Source organism: Schistocerca nitens, chromosome 1 (assembly GCF_023898315.1).
Source record: "Schistocerca nitens isolate TAMUIC-IGC-003100 chromosome 1, iqSchNite1.1, whole genome shotgun sequence".
Classification (NCBI taxonomy): domain Eukaryota; kingdom Metazoa; phylum Arthropoda; class Insecta; order Orthoptera; family Acrididae; genus Schistocerca; species Schistocerca nitens.
Genome location: NC_064614.1, coordinates 271,443,319 through 271,462,448, shown reverse-complemented (window position 1 = coordinate 271,462,448; position 19,130 = coordinate 271,443,319). Strand labels below are relative to the sequence as shown.

Here is a 19,130-nt window from a genome sequence, read left to right as displayed (position 1 = left end):
TTCGTGGCGTCTCTTCTGAGATAACGAAGATTCACATGCTAAACTATTGGAAGCGACACCTAGCTAGATATCTCTTATCTTGCTAAAAGGTGTCTATTATCAGTACTATGTTTTTTCAGCAGAAAGAGGCCGTCCCATGTCCCGCATGGAGCATGGCGTGAGTGAACTGAATGTATGTCTGTCTACCTGAAGCTGTGGCTTCACCTCGGATTCTGAACACTTTAATGACAACCGACTCCTCCTAAAAGAATTCTTATCTTTTGCTAACCAGCTCGCGGGCTTCCAACTGTGTAGTTCCTTCACTGTACTAAAAATATATATGGAGGGAAATCAGTAAGACCAGCAGTCACTGGAGTTGCTGAATCTTGATTGCAATTATTATGTAGTGTGAGTGTTCGACTAGTCGTTCGAGGGAAATGAGCTAAAATATCCTGAAATCTGTTGGGTGACAGTCTCAGAGAAAAATGGAAAAAAAATGGAAATTTGTCGTAACTTCCTATGGGCCAAACTGCTGAGGTCATAGGGCCCTAGGCTTACACACTGCTTAACCTAACTTAATCTAAGGACGACACACACACCCATGCCCGAGGGAGGACTCGAACCTCCGATGGGGGGTGCGGCGCGAACCGTGGCAAAGAGCCACAGACCGCGCCACTACCCCCGCGGCAGAGAAAAATGACCACCTGGCACTACATTACAATGAAATATATTTTAAGCAGAACAATTCATACTCAGCTTATAAAGGGACTAAAATCAAATACAATGTCCGAATGTTAACTGGACAATACTAGCAACAATCTACACTTTAATCATTATCAGTGATGTGAATGTCTCTTGGTAGAAGTTAATCAGTGAGATAATTGAAACACATGAAAATCTAAATAAAATAGATTAGGCATGTACTAATCAATTTCAAGCAAGTAATTTGGCAGACAACATGACACACAAATTTTTATTTGGATAAAACTTGAACAGGTTATGGTCTCAAAATAAGTTAGCGGTAATACGAAGAATAGATTAATACAACATTGAGAAATAGGCGTTTCAAACCACCAAAACTAACGCAACAAATTGGCTGAAGCCAATATGGTACATTTCACAATTATGAATAGAAACCTTATCACAGATTCCCTGACCTACTTTAATGAGAACTGAAGATATTATAGTGTTATCAAAACACAAAATCAAAAACAAGTTGGACGTTACTCTTTCTGAATAATGACTGAAGCAAAGTGTAAGAATGTCTCCTTGTCATACATAGAGTACTGGTCTAGTAGACAAAGAAGTTGCATAACTAGTAGTGCGGGTACTTAAACCATTTCCGTACAGAAGACTGAAGTGTGAATATGTTACAATGTTCACAGTTATCTGTAAACTGAGTTTGCTTTTCTGTCACTATGATATAATTGTGTTAAATGTTATAGCTTGTTGAATAAAATTTTGAAGTAAAAAGGGGTATGAGGCGAGGAACAAGAAAATAAGCATTTAACATCCCGTTAATACAAGGATGGCCAAGGCGGATTATTGGTCAGGCGCTACCGTTCTCGTACGAAGGAAAGGAACTGCTCATGGCCTTGTGAAATATTCAGGTCGGTCTATTCATCTTACGAGTTATGTGGAACTCACGTGTTCACTTTTTCTGTAAAGGTTTCGTATAGGTGCCAATTTAAGAATGGTATAAAAGTACAGATAGGGTCCGACGACCTGTGCAATAATAAATAGAACCTTTATAGCCACGAGTACAAGCCCTGGTGTAGAGCTCTCAGTGGCGCCATTTGGTATTTTAGAGTTCTCTCTGTCTCTCTCTCTTTCTTTCTCTCTCTCTCTCTCTCTCTCTCTCTCTCTTTCTCTCTCTTTCTCTTTCCCCGTCCCAAAGCTGTTAGCCAGCCACGATGGGGTAAAGTCCACAAGGTGTGACGGCCGTCTCCAGCAGAATTGAAATAGAGGGGACGGGTTGTGAGTCATGTACGGCTGTCTCAGTGGATAGCGCATTTGGCGGCGAAACTATGAGGTTTCAGGTTCGAGACCCGGTCTGGCACAAAATTTAAATATGCCACGAAGTTTCAGTATCTTCGTTGTTTCTGAAAGTTACAGCCCAGCAGTATAGTTGCCATAAGTCTTAGGCCGCTTTATTGCTCCAAACTCGTTTCGCAGTGATGTTGCTCAGTGTCTGATACCACCTGTTTCAATATTTGGTATGCTATTACCCAGTCTTGTAGTTGGTCAAAGTATCATTATTCCAAGTAAGTCCCTGCACGACTACTGCAAACAAGGGAATTTCTTCATGCCGCTACCTTGCTAATTCTGCCGTCTCCTATGTAAGGAAACTTGGAGATTTTTCCGTTGATTTTACGCTATCGAGCGTGTTTTAATGTTTAAATGTCATTAACTACGTGAATTGTGAGCTGCTGGAACCAATAGTAAAAGATCACCAGCTCACAATTTAGCTAAATGTAGCGAACTCTGTGCGGCTGGTCCCGGCGGAGGTTCGAGTCCTCCCTCGGGCATGGGTGTATGTGTTTGTCCTCAGGATAATTTAGGTGAAGTAGTGTGTAAGCTTACGGACTGATGACCTTAGCAGATAAGTCCCATAAGATTTCACACACAATTGAACAATTTTAGCTAACTGGGGTACACCAGTGGAACACTAATTTCCAGTTTGTCACTCTACAGTTACGTGCACGATGTGTTACGATAGTCATACCAATTTTAGCAGAAAAACTGCACCGTATTTTGCATTATGAACTGCATTTGTGGCATATACTTGTAAAATTTTTCATGTGCATCTAAACGTCAGCTTGCCCTGGTGGTTAAATACCGACTTCAGTAACAGCACTGAATGGTGTTTATGCACTTCTACTTCCATGTCGAAACTGTACCTACTGTGTATAATGAGAGAAACAGTTGCTGTAAGCTGCTATGGTGCGCCACAATGTATGTTACTATACATCTAAAGGCAACAATACTATACAGTTTTTGCAAGCGAAAGATGGCAACTGTCGCGTCTCAGGTTTAGAATGTTAGAAAGAGATATCAACGAAACTGCAACACATTACTGACAATGACTTGTTGCTTTAAGATATTAATTTTTTTGCTGTAACATTAGAACATTACTTCAATTTTTACATTAATCTAATTACTAATTTTATTTTTGTTAAACAATATGGGTAGAGATGAGGCGTAGAGATATTGATTGCCGTTATATAGACATTATCTGTAAAGGGAAACATCCCTAGCCCATTATGAACGCAGTGCTTTATTGCTAAAGGTGCTCTACTTGTCGATACCTATTCTATTACTCGTAACAAACTGAACGCATTTTAATCACATACTCCCGTGTTGATGAGACGCTGGTGCTCATATTTGTTTCCAATAGCACATCGAGATATTAGAAATACTTCAAAGTATAGGACCTCGTACCTTATGTTCGAATTGCAAGCTTATCTGAGTGGGTCTTATCCGTGCGAATTGTTATTGGAGGCTGAGTTTGTGTCAATTTTTATTGCCATGCTGTTCATGGCGCACTAAGTGTTTACGCTTAACGTCGTATTGGTTAATTTAATAGCATACTTTTGACGCACGGAACTAGAAAGAACTTGAAAGGTAATTTCCTTACCAATTCCTTCTTAAGACCATTTGCATTTCATAGAAACTGTGAAAATGAATTTTCTGACTTGTGTTTATTTGTATTTTAAGTGCAGCGTTACTGTTTGCTTTCAGAGACCTGGAGAGCAACAAGATTGGTGACCTGCAGCCAAATTCTGTTTCCGTGGAGACAGCGCAATTGTAAGTACTATTAACGTCTACGACTACTGAAGTTTATTGTTGTTACGAGCTATCACCATAGCTCGCGCTTAGGTGAACGTATTTCGTTCCGAGAAGTGGTTTTATAATCTTCTCATCGATTGCCATGTTATACAAGAAAATCTAGTCACATAATATCTGAAGTATACATTCCACAACAAAAAATAACAAATATCGGACGTGTAGGACACAGAGATAGAGAGTTAAATTAAAGATGACTGCAAAAGTCTCCTACAATGCCACTAACGTTACACACCTTATAGTTATTTGCAGAATAAAAGTTCGCATGGTGACTGCTGGTTCTGATCACCCTTTCACACTCTTACGCTACATGTGACGGATAAGAGAAACATAGTGGTCTTGGCACATATTAATGCATAATAATATGTGTCCTACTCACACTAGTTGCGACCTGTCGCTATGTCAAATTATACAAGGTGATCCAAAAGTAGCTGTACACACTTGGTGGGTATAATATATGCATCAAAATAAGAGTAAAACTTTAAATAAAGCTTTATCTTAAATTTCTTTGTTTCAGAGTTCAGAGTTATACAGTAGAGCGGGGATCAAAAATGCAACACAAACATCGCGAAGTTAATTCTCAGAAAGTAACGACACGAAGGAACCCGAAATTTAACTCAGCTATGTACTGTACCTTTACCCCAGGACATGTTCAAAATGATGTCCATATAGATGAAGACAGTGACGTCCTCGACTTCTTACCACTCTCGGAATGTTGGAGAGTCCGTTCATCTCATTCTGCAAAGTTGCAGAGCTATTCTCAATTAGCTGCTGTAGTTGGGCTACGTTCACACCATGCACGAGCTCCTTGAGACGCCCCGACAGTTAGAAGCGCACGTATTGAGATCCGGAGATTCGGCGGACCAGACAACTGATCCTGCAGGACCCGTCCACTTATCACGATGACCAGCTTCGAGATACTTTCTTGCCGACTGAAATGTACAGGGGCACCGTCGATACGCAGACAACACGCAAAAAAGCCTATACTAGCCAATGATGTAATGTCTACCACAAATTACATTATGCATCACAACACGGAAATAAAGCAGTATCAGATAAAAATTTATCTAAAATTTCACTCTTATTTTGATCCGTATGTTACAACCACAAAGCGTGTGCAGTTACTTTTGAATCACCATCTATATTTGATACAGATTAAGTAAATTAAAAAATATGTATGTCATTTCTCCAGTAAGAATACGATATATATCCAAATTATTTCTATCACTGCTTCAGTTTGAGGATTTATTAATTTTACAAAATGTGTATCTTTTCAACTATCTCTTCGGTAGGTTTTGAACGTTATTCGACGAATAGCGTCGACGACGTTACACAATCGGCACACAAAAAATCTACTATCTTGAACTAAAATAGCGTTCTCGCTTCCCACGCCTGGGTTCCCGGGTTCGATTCCCGGCGGGGTCAGGGATTTTCTCTGCCTCGTGATGACTGGGTGTTGTGTGCTGTCCTTAGGTTAGTTAGGTTTAAGTAGTTCTATGTTCTAGGGGACTGATGACCATAGATGTTAAGTCCCATAGCGCTCAGAGCCATTTGAACCATTTTTTGAACTGAAAAATGGTAATAGCTTGTTTCAACATCACTGACTTTGTGGACAGACACTGAAGCAAGAAGTTTCTTTTATATGCAAAAATATCGAAATTACGGCACGAGTTGATAGCTCCTATAGCCACTATGGAGATAAATATAATGAGTTCCAGATGCCACTGCAATAAAGCTTTTCATTTATTCGGACTGAGGTTTTGTAGGTGGTAAGGTCGACAGCATTTTTAAAATTGAACAACCTCGTAGAAATAAAATTTCCTGGCATATCACAACCGTGTGTCGGATCGAGACATGAATCTGGGACCTTTGCCTTTCGGGAGGAATTGCTCTACCAACTTTTTCTTTCTTATTTTCCGAACTCTTTGTTTTACGTTTTTCGTCAATGGTTGTGTGCAGATGTCTCGCGACGTCTTTCTTCACTCGGCTTTTTCATTACAGAAGTTGGCCAGAATCCTTACCGAACACTCTGAACCACTTTGCCGGCACCGACTGAGCTAGCCAAACAGGGTCTTGACTCGCCCTCAGAACTTTCCTTCCATCATTGTCTCTCTCGTAACTTCGCAGAAGATGGATCGCTCAGTCGGTAGAGAACCCGCACTCAAATGGCAATACTAAGCTGTATTATACAGGGTGTTTCAAAAATGACCGGTATATTTGAAACGGCAATAAAAACTAAACGAGCAGCGACAGAAATACACCGTTTGTTGCAATATGCTTGTGACAACAGTACATTTTCAGGCGGACAAACTTTCGAAATTACAGTAGTTACAATTTTCAACAACAGATGGCGCTGCAAGTGATGTGAACGATATAGAAGACAACGCAGTCTGTGGGTGCGCCGTTCTGTACGTCGTCTCTCTGCTGTAAGCGTGTGCTGTTCACAACGTGCAAGTGTGCTGTAGACAACATGGTTTATTCCTTAGAACAGAGGATTTTTCTGGTGTTGGAATTCCACCGCCTAGAACACAGTGTTGTTGCAACAAGACGAAGTTTTCAACGGAGGTTTAATGTAACCAAAGGACCGAGAAGCGATACAATAAAGGATCTGTTTGAAAAATTTCAACAGACTGGGAACGTGACGGATGAACGTGCTGGAAAGGTAGGGCGACCGCGTACGGCAACCACAGAGGGCAACGCGCAGCTAGTGCAGCAGGTGATCCAACAGCGGCCTCGGGTTTCAGCGCCGTGTTGCAGCTGCGGTCCAAATGACGCCAACGTCCACGTATCGTCTCATGCGCCAGAGTTTACACCTCTATCCATACAAAATTCAAACGCGGAAACCCCTCAGCGCCGCTACCATTGCTGCACGAGAGACATTCGCTAACGATATAGTGCACAGGATTGATGATGGCGATATGCATGTGGGCAGCATTTGGTTTACTGACGAAGCTTATTTTTATCTGGAGGGCTTCGTCAATAAACAGAACTGGCGCATATGGGGAACCGAAAAGCCCCATGTTGCAGTCCCATCGTCCCTGCATCCTCAAAAAGTACTGGTCTGGGCCGCCATGTCTTCCAAAGGAATCATTGGCCCATTTCTCAGATCCGAAACGATTACTGCATCACGCTATCTAGACATTCTTCGTGAATTTGTGGCGTTACAAACTGCCTTAGACGACACTGTGAACACCTCGTGGTTTATGCAAGATGGTGCCCGGCCACATCGCACGGCCGACGTCTTTAATTTCCTGAATGAATATTTCGATGATCGTGTGATTGCTTTGGGCTATCCGAAACATACAGGAGGCGGCGTGGATTGGCCTCCCTATTCGCCAGACATGAACCCGTGTGACTTCTTTCTGTGCGGACACTTGAAAGACCAGGTGTACCGCCAGAATCCAGAAACAATTGAACAGCTGAAGCAGTACATCTCATCTGCATGTGAAGCCATTCCGCCAGACACGTTGTCAAAGGTTTCGGGTAATTTCATTCAGAGACTACGCCATATTATTGCTACGCATGGTGGATATGTGGAAAATATCGTACTATAGAGTTTCCCAGACCGCAGCGCCATCTGTTGTTGAAACTTGTAACTACTGTAATTTCGAAAGTTTGTCTGCCTGAAAATGTACTGTTGTCCCAAGCATATTGCAACAAACGGTGTATTTCTATCGCTGCTCGTTTAGTTTTTATTGCCGTTTCAAATATACCGGTCATTTTTGAAACACCCTGTAGTTTTGTTCACAGGAGTCACCGGGGTGTAGTGAGTTTTAGCACAGGGGCTAACGCTCAACTGTGTTTAACTGGAGACTTCGTCGGCTTGGTGCTTCTCAAAAGGTCACAGAGCGGCGCTGCGCTCGCTGCGGAGATAACTTCCCTAACATTCGGTTCAAACCTTTCTTGAGTAGGGTCGAGAGAGAAGATCCGAAGAAGATCGACGATTTTCGTCAAGGATTAATTTAGTAAACCCTAAAAGGTCCCGAGCTTTTTCCTCGAATCTCAGAGGCAGGCATTACGAGAGAGCCATAGTCCTACTTTACTGTTTGAATTCCGAGAGCGCACCCTCCAACAGAATCCAGCAACAACTAACTCCTCCTCACTTTTATGAGCGTGATGGAAAACTCAAAACCTTGAGCTCATGTGAACGTTTACCGGCTGTGACACCGGCGATGCATCATTCACTAATGGAACAGAAGAGGCTGAAATGATCGTGGCACGCGATTTGTCCTCCGTCACATAACACAAGGTGGCTTATGACTATATAGATGTAGATGTACAGCATGCTTTATGAAATAGATATTATCGCGTAATGAATAATTAAACTTTTAAGTGGATACTTCATACAACGATAACTGTGCCGTTATTCTTATTGTATGAAATGGTTTTGAAAAATAGAATTAATGAATCTTTTCTTTTTATGTCTGTTAAAAGCCACAGCTAATTTTTCTCAGGGTGCTATCACCAACAACAGCATACATATCCCAACGTGAAGACATAAGTCCTACTCACGATGGATTAAAGATCCTTTCTTAATATAACAATGCTTAGTTATTTTTTCTGTGGGGCTGGATGCTATATGCAATGGCAGCGTAAGCATTCATTGATATCGTTATTAATAAAAAACTGTATCTCTGCCTAATATGAATTGAAAAATACTACAAGACGCCGTTTTCAGATTATTAAGATTATTCTTTTTGTACATTTAATATTAATGACTGTTAGAAGAACTTATATAATTTTTGTCATTAACGGCGTGGCTACAGTAATAAGCCTACACAAAAATCGCCAGGGCAACATTTAATTACTACGCACTGATTCATATACAGGATAGGTACTCGCTACTGACAAAAACACACACTACAATTATTAATCTCATATATATACTCAGCACAATTATATTTATATATTATATTTATATTACAAATAATTGTACCAGTTACAGACCGTGAACAATTAACGTCCGTCAACGAGAACAGGAGAATCAATAAGACAATGAAACAAAAAAACACTCATTCTTCCTCTACAAAAGAACACAGATAATAATGTTTGTAATTCTGATAGCGCAGGTAACGCTTCTCCATTCTTAAGTCACTCGAATTTTTTTTCTACCGGAGGCAATGCTATAATATCCTTACTCATTGCATGAGGTTTGCATGAATATGTTGCAATACAAGATCATATTTAGTATCCTTCTTGTATCTTATCATAAAACAAAGACATTTGCCTCTGGCACCATTATTTCTGCAATTTACTTATGCCAACGTCTTGCTACATTTATGAAGACAGCAGCACCGTCGGCACCATAATGTCAAAGAAGCTTTTTCTAACAGCCAAATGGACGAAGAAAAGTTTGACACCGTCCCTCACTACTTTTCCCTTGTCTGCTCATCACTTATTTCTCCATCCATCCCTTTGAAAATATTTTTGTAGCTGCTATCTTCCTATCGCTGCTACTATTCATACAATCTTGTATCTCGCCTGTTTCTTTTGCGTACTTCATTTCGCAGAACACACGCTATATCTACCTTTCTTACACTAGTATTACTGTTGTTAATTGTTATTATTATTATTATTTGTTGAATCACAGAATTTACCTGCTACTGATGGCCATAACGGTTACGTCAAGTATGTTCTCTGACAAATCGACAATATAGTCTCCATGTGTTCAGCACAGTTGCCTTCTGCAGTTATCGACAGAGCGAAAGATGCAGTTCTGGGTGCTGTAGACTCTTGTTAGCTTGCTTTGGGGTCATACCAGTGTCCGATATATCCACTGGGACGACGTGCGCAAAGATTTGCTTCCTCAGCCGTTTTACTTCATCTGCCCTCTTCTTACTGCAAATTGGGTGTGTTGGGGAAGCTGATCTGCTTGTTGAACTACGCTACACAATCACTTTGTGGGTGCAAATGGTTGACATACATACGTAATATATGGTTTGCATGTGATCCCCACATTACCTGCTGTTATGACCTAGTGCTTAGGATCACTTCTGGTAGTTCCTAGACCCAGTTTCTGAGACCAAAGCTACAAGTCACCACTGAAATCGATGGCACTGGATAAGTTTCTGTTTATCTTTCCGAAAGAGCTCGATTTAAAATTTGAGGAAATTCTACTGTACCAATATATGAAAATACTCTATTTTGCGCTTTTGAACATCGATCTTTTCCTTGAAGAAGGCGTAATACGTGCACACGTCTTATTCACACATTATGTTTCCAGCAATCAGTAAAGTAGCTTGGACCTTGCCCGTTCTTACATTCATCCTCCTCCATTTGTCCTGATTTAATAGCACATCTGTGGTTTTCAAAAACCATTTCTACAGCTTGTTGAAAGTGGGTAAACTGCGTTTCATTTTCGGTATATCATAGCACTATTCATTTTCTGAAAATAATTTTAGTGTTACCTCATATAACCTACTCATTTTTGTTACGTCAATTAATTATTATTATTGTTGTTGTTATTATTATTATAGCTATAAATTTTCTCAGCATAATTATTAATCATATTTAACTATATTTTAATCTCGATGCCACTTCTATCAACTGTTAAGTATTGTCTAAGTACCTCCTTTGAGAACGGTACACTAAATTTTACATTACATTCGATCGATGCGAGATAAATACAGCTTTCAATTTAGCGTAATTTGCAATCAATTACGAACAGTTTAAATTTAAATTGTACTGATTAAAAGTGCAGATGGTGCTAACAGCCAATTACTTGCCAGTTTTAATTTGCGGTTACTTCCACCACATCGCCACCTGCTGAACTCTACCCCTCAATTAACAGTCTCCACTGGCGATCTATACTCCCCATGCTGATTGTGGGGAAGCTATTAGGTGCCTGTGAAGAATGTGATTAGTGGTGTTCCATTGCAGATGATACTAATTATAAAAGCCATTACGCAAAATCTAAAATAAAATTAACAATTGGGGCAGCAGCAGACGTGAAACTTTAAGTTCCTAGACATCACCATAAACAGAATGAACAACAAGCATAACTTTCTAATATACAGGAAATCCACAACTACACGTACAGCCATTCACAATCAGTCGAATTGCCCACTGATACACAAACATACAAGTTTTAAATGCAAGCTTCACAGGCTTAACAGAACCCCATTATATAAACTCACCTGGACACCGGAAGTAAACACAATACACCAGATAGCCAGAGAGAATGGATGCAATTCAGAAACAAAAAAAAATTAACCAAACAAAATAAAAAATGAATTACCAGGCACAACAAAGAGCAAGGAATACCAACACATGTCAAACACAGGGAGTAAGTAGAAACCGTAACATTTTGAAAGTGATACTGCATGGCACGTACTAAGATACAGCAACAGGAAAATCCACCTGAGGGGGAACGTAGAGAAGAATCAACAATTACAATTATCATAACACTCAAACAACACAATACAGAAACAATTCAACACTAACATCGCCTTTGCTGACAATTTTAACAAAGCTGGAATATCTGTTAACTTTTAGTTCATGCTAATCTAATTACCTTCAAACTAATGTAACTCCAGACTTCGAGGAATTTTAAAACTGAACATTCTGAGCACGCCAAAGCCCTAAAAAGTGAAAGTACACACTCCACTTTAGCAGATCATCTCATAGAGCAATACCATCACAGATATGATATTGAAACTGATCTCTAGGTCTCAAAGAAAGCAATAGTCCCTGCCAAAAAACTTGCAATACAGGGAACTACCACAGACAAGCAATACGAAGAAGGAGATGTTTGAACAAACACACAACACTACCAAATGCAACTCTGTCTGAAACACCCAGTGCATTACACAAAGATACACACACACACATACGAGTACATCTTCTCCTCCAGCAGATGCACCACAAAAACTCGCACAGAACGTTCAAAATGGGTGCAGCACTGGAAAAGAAAACATAAACGATGAACAATGAGCGGCTACAGTAATATCGCGTCTCTAGATGAGTACGATGATGTATGTTTTCTCCCAAACTTTGTTTTGTATACAAGAACGTGTGGTACCAGCTGAATATAAAAGGTGCAAAAAAGTGCATGCAATTACAAACAAAACATACCAAAGTTGTATAGGACGTAGACTACTACCGATCTGCCGGCCGGAGTGGCCGTGCGGTTCTAGGCGCTACAGTCTGGAGCCGCGTGACCGCTACGGTCGCAGGTTCGAATACTGCCTCGGGCATGGATGTGTGTGATGTCCTTAGGTTAGTTAGGTTTAAGTAGTTCTAAGTTCTAGGGTACTGATGACCACAGCAGTTAAGTCCCATAGTGCTCAGAGCCATTTTACTACCGATCTCGGAAAAAGTATTTCAAAATTAATATCTCTCTAAGCAAATATTTCCGACTACTTTGTAGACGACATGATGTTACGCTATAGAAGGTATAAAAGTAATCTGACCTGTACAAATTCATTTACACAGGTGAGCAGTCAGAACCAAAAAGGTATTTGTTATAGCTTTTAGGCTTAAAATAGAAAACCAACCATGAACTTTGTATAATATTTTTTACAAAAATAGAGACCCACGGAAAATAAAATATAACTGCCGAAATACGTGTGGGTAACAAAAACAAGATATACATTGCGTTTTGGAGAAGGAGGAGTTTAAGAACCCAGATTTAATTCGCAAAAAACGAAAAGAACGCCAACTGGAACTTCTAACTCTAGCAAGATGATAATATACTCTATCAGGCACTGTGCCGTCTTTATATTTTCCCGTTAAGTGAATGTCAACCCGCTTAGACACAATACTAAAGCACTGATATACACCTGTAATACATTATGGATGAGATATTCTTTTTTAGATTAATTATACGAATTCTCTTATCTTGAGAAACTTACTTGGTTGCTAATATTATATGACTATGAATTACATCAAATACAAACACAACCACTCACCAGCCATAACACTATGACCACCGACCTACTATCGATATAAACCTGTCCAGGCGATAGCACCATCACCTGGACAGAAGTGACTCCTAATCAGACGCATGCATGGTGCAAGTAGTATTAATGACCATGGTGTCCGCGTGTAGAATGGGGAAGATCGCGATCTATGTGAGTCTGACCGAGGTTCGAATTGTGTTGGTCCCGAAGCTTGGCACGAGCATTGTGGAAACTGCACGACTTTTCGGATATTCGAGGAGTGCTGTGGTGATTGTCTTCAACACTTGAAGAAACCAAGGTGAAATAATGTCCACCGAACGCTCCTAACGATTGGTCTCCACAGCCGATGACCCATGGATGTGCCATTGTTAACACCACGACAACGGCAAATACGACTGAAGTGGGCACGTGACCACCAGCACTGCACACTAGCTCAGTGGCAGAGCAGTGCGTTGTCTGAGGAATCCGTATACCTCATTCATCATGCCGAGGGGAAGGTGCGAATCCGTCGTCTTCCAGGGAAACTCTCATTTACACCTGTGCTGCGAGACGGAGAAAAGAAGACTCCATTATGCTCTGGGGAACATTTACGTGGGCATCAATGGGCCCAGAGAAACTCGTGCAAGGCACCGTGACGGCCAAGGAGTTTCGTACACTGGTTGCAGACCACGTTCCCCCCGTTCATGACAATCATGTTTCCCGGCGGCAGTGGCATTTTTCAGCTAGATAATGCATCATGTCACAATGCCAGGAGTGTGATGGAGTGGTTCGAGGAACACAGTAGTGAGTTCCGATTGATGTGCTGATCCTCCAACGCGCCATATCTGAACCCGATCGAATACGCCTGGAATGTAATTGAACGTGGCGTCAGTCCTCATCGCCACCCCCTCCCCATAATTTACGCTAATTAGGCGACTTCTGTGTGACGATGTGGTGCCAGCACCCTCCAACGAACTGCCAAGGCCTCGTTGCTTCCATGCCATGACACGTCGCCGCTGCTATCCGTGCCAAAGGTGGACATACCGGCTATAGATAGGTGGCCATAATGTTCTGGCTGGTCAGTGTATTTTGATAACGCAATAATGACAATGACAACTCATTACATTGTCGAAATATTGTGTCAAAAAAGGTAAGTAAATATTGCGTCAAAAGCGACACGTGGTATGGAGAACACGCGAGAGGACTTTACTCGCCATCAGGAGGTTCCGCGTTCTGTTCATAGATTGGCTAATCGGATGGGACCGACCACCATATCATCTATGCCAATGGCGTTGTTTGATGCGGTATGGAGAGGCATGTGGTCAGCACACCGTTCTCGCGGTCTTTGTCGAAGTTCTTGACATTGAAACCGCTACTGCTGGGTCGAGTAGCTCCTCAGTTGGCCTTACGAGGCTTACTGCATTCCCTAGCAGTCCTCCCACAAAGGTGAAGTCTCTCGCAATACCGGGAATCGAACCCCGGACCTCCGCAAGGTATTCAACTGTGCTGACCACTCAGATACGGAGGCGAACGCTGTCAGGACGACCGTCGTTCAAACCTACCCTCCATCCATTAATGTTTAGGTCCTCCGAGGTTTCCCTAAATAGCTTATGGTGAAACTGCAGGATGATTCCTTCGGTAAAAACAATGCCCGTCTTTTTCTTTCCTTGCCCAACATGAACCCCGACACGATGTCATTGTTGCCCCAACATTAATCGTTATAGTAATGTGTCCGGCCTATGTTCCTGACGAAATGACCTGAAGTTAGAATATTGCTTGCAATTTTTAATCCGTAATTTGTTATATGGATTATTCTACCTGTATTCGTAAAGACGCATTGAATTTTGCCGACTTTTGGAAAGATTGTATTACTAGGGAGTCGAAGACTTCAGTTATCTTCCGGAAAAACCATAACTTTGTCACTACATATGACCTTACACGCGTTAAGACACAGAAAATCTGGTGGACTGTGGAATGTGCACGACAGTTCCATTTCTCCAGCGACCACGAAAACTTCAGCTAGATGACTGTGTATGCAACTCATCTGCTGCCAGCCAGGTAGCTAATGAACAATATTATTACTCGTATCTATTACTGTTAATGGTAGCAGGCTGAACGGCAGTTTTCATAGTTTCGTTAGCTGCGGCAAAACAGATAACTGTATACTAACAAGGAATGAGTGTCTGGGTGAAGAAAAAAAAAAGCAACTCGTTCAGAACATGCTGCTCCTTCCTGCTTCACTCGCGAATGGCGCGTGGGAAGAATGAGTGTCGGTAAGTCTCTGTATTAGCTCTAATTTCCCTAATTTTCTCGACGTGTCTCCCCAGAAATTTTTGGTTCCCACAATTAGTAACTAATGTTTAGCTGCGTGTTCATGGGTGACATCTGTTCACTGTGTTGCTGAATTTGTCGCGTGGAGTACGTGTAGCGAGATCTCATTCAGCGCTATCAGAGTGTTACAGTGGATATCGTATAAAAATTACAGAGCTTAAATTACAGGTCGGAACGGGCACTCTGTGCTTAAAAACATAAATTGTCATGCAAATAATGAAAAAACCATTGAAAGTAGCAGCAGCATTGCCGGCCGGAGTGGCCGAGCGGTTCTAGGCGCCTCAGTCCGGAACCGCACGACTGCTACGGTCGTAGGTTAGAATCCTCCCTCGGGCATGGATGTGTGTCATGTCCTTAGGTTTGTTAGGTTTAAGTAGCTCTAAGTTCTAGGGGACTGATTACCTCAGATGTTAAGTCCGATAGTGCTCAGAGCCATTTGAACCATTTGATACTGCCGTCTCTTCAGACCTCTGAATGACACACTACAAAAGAAAGAGAGAGAGAGAGAGAGAAGCACCCACAAGAAACAGTCGAATGTGTAGCTTCGTAAACGCACACGCCATCGGCGGATATGTAAATGCTTCGAGTTGCAATTATCTGGGACAAGTGGATCGGCCACCAAGGTGCATGAATGTTTTTCGTTTTTAGTGTTGTTACTAGCCCTGGTAGGGCGTATAAACGCTGTGAACAACGACAGATACTGCGTAATCATTATGAAAGACAGACATAGCCTGTACTCGTGAGAGATAGCGCTATCGGTATCTGATATTGGTTGTGTCCATTTTGCTGGCTGGTCGAATCGTGCAGTATGCAGATTTTTGGAACATTCAGGTGTGACAGTCGCCAGGCCTTGTATGAGAGGGTACAAAAAAACACGGAATAATATTGCCGTAGGCGGAGCTTGTGTAATACACATTTCTACCGTTAGGAATGTATAGCGCAACCATCGCCAGTTCAGTCCCGCCTGTGTTGTCGATCTGGCTGCTTCTGTTCATCTGCAATGACTGTTTTCGTTAGCGCTGCTTCGTTCTTGTTTCAGTTTTTATGATGGCAACTTTAAGTGTACAATGATGCTGCGATAGTTTGTTTCCTACTCGTAAAAATACTGCTGAAATTTTAATGTTGAAATCGGCTTACCAAGATGACGCTATGGGAAAAACTCAAATGTGGTCTGCTCGATTTAAAAATGGCGTCATATCGGTTGAAGACAAATCTCATTCTGGACGTCCATCAACTGCCGATCGATGAAAATATTGAAAAAATTCTAGAGCTTGTGCTCACAGACCGTCGAAAGACAATTGATCAACTGTCGGAGATTAGTGGGTTATCTTGGAGCTCGGTTCAGCGAATTTTTAAGGTTTGAGTAGACAGGAGACTGGTTCATCCACCGCAACAACGCACATGCACACACAGCCATATGCGGTAGACAGTTTTTGGCTAAAAATGGCATCGTTCCGCTCACCCGCGCACCTTACTTGCCCGATCTGGCTCCGTGCATCTTTTTCTTATTTCCACGCATAAAAAGGAGCATGAAGATTAGATTAGTACTTGTTCCATAGCTCATGAATACGACACTTCGTAATGACGTGGAACGTGTCAGGTTAATAAAAGGTGTCTATACAAGATATTACATTACAAAAAATATTACATGACACTTAATATTTTTAATTTTTTTGTGGGGGTTGGGGAAATTATCCACTTATTACATCCAAAAATTCATCTAATGAGTAGAAGGAGTTGCCATTACGAAATTCTTTTAATTTCCTTTTAAATGCTATATGGCTATCTGTCAGACTTTTGATGCTATTAGGTAAGTGACCAAAGACTTACGTGGCAGCATTATTTACCCCCTTCGGAACCAAAGTTAGATTTAGCCTTGTGTAATGAAGATCATCCTTTCTCCTAGTGTTGCAGCCATGTACACTGCTATTACTTTTGAATTCGTTCGGATTGTTAATAACAAATTTCAGAAGTGAATATATATATTGTGAGGCTACAGTGAAGATCTCTAGATTTTTAAATAAGTGTCTGCAGGATAGTCTTGGATGAGCTCCAGCAATTATTCTGATTACACGCTTTTGTGCAATGAACCACTCTTTTATTCAAGGATGAGTTATCGCAGAATATGATGCCATACGAAAGCAGAGAATGAAAATAGGCGTGGTAAGCAAATTTACTTAGATGTATATCGCCAAATATGCAATGACCCTAATAGCACAAGAAGCTGAACTCAAACGTTTCAGCAGATCCTCAGTGTGTTTTTTTCCAGTTAAACCCCTCATCAATGCATACAGCTAGAAATTTTGAATATTCTACCTTAGCTACTGATTTCTGATCGAAGTCTATATTTATCAATGGTGTCATTCCATTTACTGTGTGGAACTGTATATACTGTGTTTTGTCAAAGTTTAATGAGAGCCCATTTGCATAGAACCACTTAATGATTTTCTGAAAAACATCGTTTACAATTTCACCAGTTAATTCTTGTCTGTTGGTGTGATAGCTATACTTGTATCATCGGTAAAAAGTACCAGCTTTGCATCTTCGTGAATATAGAATGGCTAGTCAATAATATATATTAAGAACAGCAGAGGACCCAAGACCGAACCTTGTGGCACCCCATTCTTGATTGTTCCCCAGTTTGAGAAATCACCAGTTTTTTGCATATTATGTGAACTGCTTATTTCAACTTTCTGCCCTCTTCCAGTTAAATATGATTTAAACCATTGGAGCACTGTCTCATTCATACCACAGTACTTGAGCTTATCTAGATGTATTCCATGACTTACATAATCAAAAGCCTTTGATAATCACAAAAAATCCCAACAGATGACTTCCGGTTACTCAGAGCATTTAATACTTCATTAGTGAAAGTATATATAGCATTTTCCGTTGAAAAACCCTTTTGGAAACCAAACTGCCATTTTGTTAAAACTTTATTTTTACAAAAGTGTGAAGCTACTCTACAGTACATTACTTTTCCAAAAATTTTGGATAAGGCAGTCAGAAGAGAGATTGAGCGGTAGTTGTTGACATCAGACGTATCCCCGTTTTTATGCAGTAGTTTAACAATGGCATACTTCAGTCTATCTGGAAACATACCCTCCTTCAGAGAGATATTACATATGCGGCGAAGAATTCCACTTATTTCTTGGGAACAAGCTTTTATTATCCTGCTGTAAATGCCATCAATTCCATGTGAGCTTATATTCTTGAAAGAGTTTACTATCTTCCTAACTTCAGCAGGAGAGGTGGGTGGAATTTCAATTGTATCAAATGGTGTGGGTAAGGCCTCTTCCATTAACTGCCTTTCTTCTTCTAATGAACATTTAGATCCTATTTTCTCTACAACATTTAAAAAATGATTATTCAAAATGTTTTCGACTTCCGGCTTGTTGTTTGTCAAGTTTCCATTCACTTTGATGGTATTGCCGTCATCCAGTACTCTTAGTTGTCCTGTTTCCCTTCTAATAATATTCCAAATTGTTTTGATTTTGTTATCAGAGGTATTAATCTCAGACATGATGCACATGCTTCTGGACTTTTTAATAACCTTTCTTAATGTAGCACAGTAGTTTTTATAATATTTGGCTGTTTCTGGGTCATTACTCTTTCTTATTGTTAGATACAGTTCTCTTTAGTGGTTACAAGATATTTCTATTCCTTTAGTAAGCCAAGGTTTTTTGCATGGTTTCTTATAATTTGATTTAACTACTTTCTTGGGGAAACAGTTTTCAAATTCTCTTACAAGTGTATCATGAAATAAGTTATGTTTTAAATTAGCATCGGATTCCATGTAAACCTCATCCCAGTCTAACTGCTGAAGATTTTCTCTGAAATTTCTAATTGTTGAGACATTAATTGAACACACAACTTTGGAGGGTGGTTTTGAATTACTGAATGGAGCTATGTCATATACTGTAACTAGCTGAGCATCATGATCAGAAAGCCCATTCTCAACAGGACAAGAATTTATGTTTTTAAACCTGTCTTGGTCTATAAAAGTGTTATCTATCAATGTGCTGCTGTCCTTTACTACCCAAGTAGGAAAACTAATGACAGATGTCAAATTGAAAGAACTGAGCAAGACTTTCA

The 19,130-nt window shown here is 40.6% G+C and overlaps 1 protein-coding gene across 1 annotated transcript in view; it reads left to right on the top strand.

Moving 5' to 3' along the window:
* LOC126242682 (thyrotropin receptor-like) overlaps nt 1–19,130 on the top strand; it is a 706,981-nt gene that overhangs the window by 347,508 nt on the left and 340,343 nt on the right. The window contains exon 5 of the mRNA XM_049948112.1: nt 3,721–3,786. Within this exon, the coding sequence (XP_049804069.1) occupies nt 3,721–3,786 (66 nt within the window). The remainder of the gene's footprint in view (nt 1–3,720; nt 3,787–19,130) is intronic.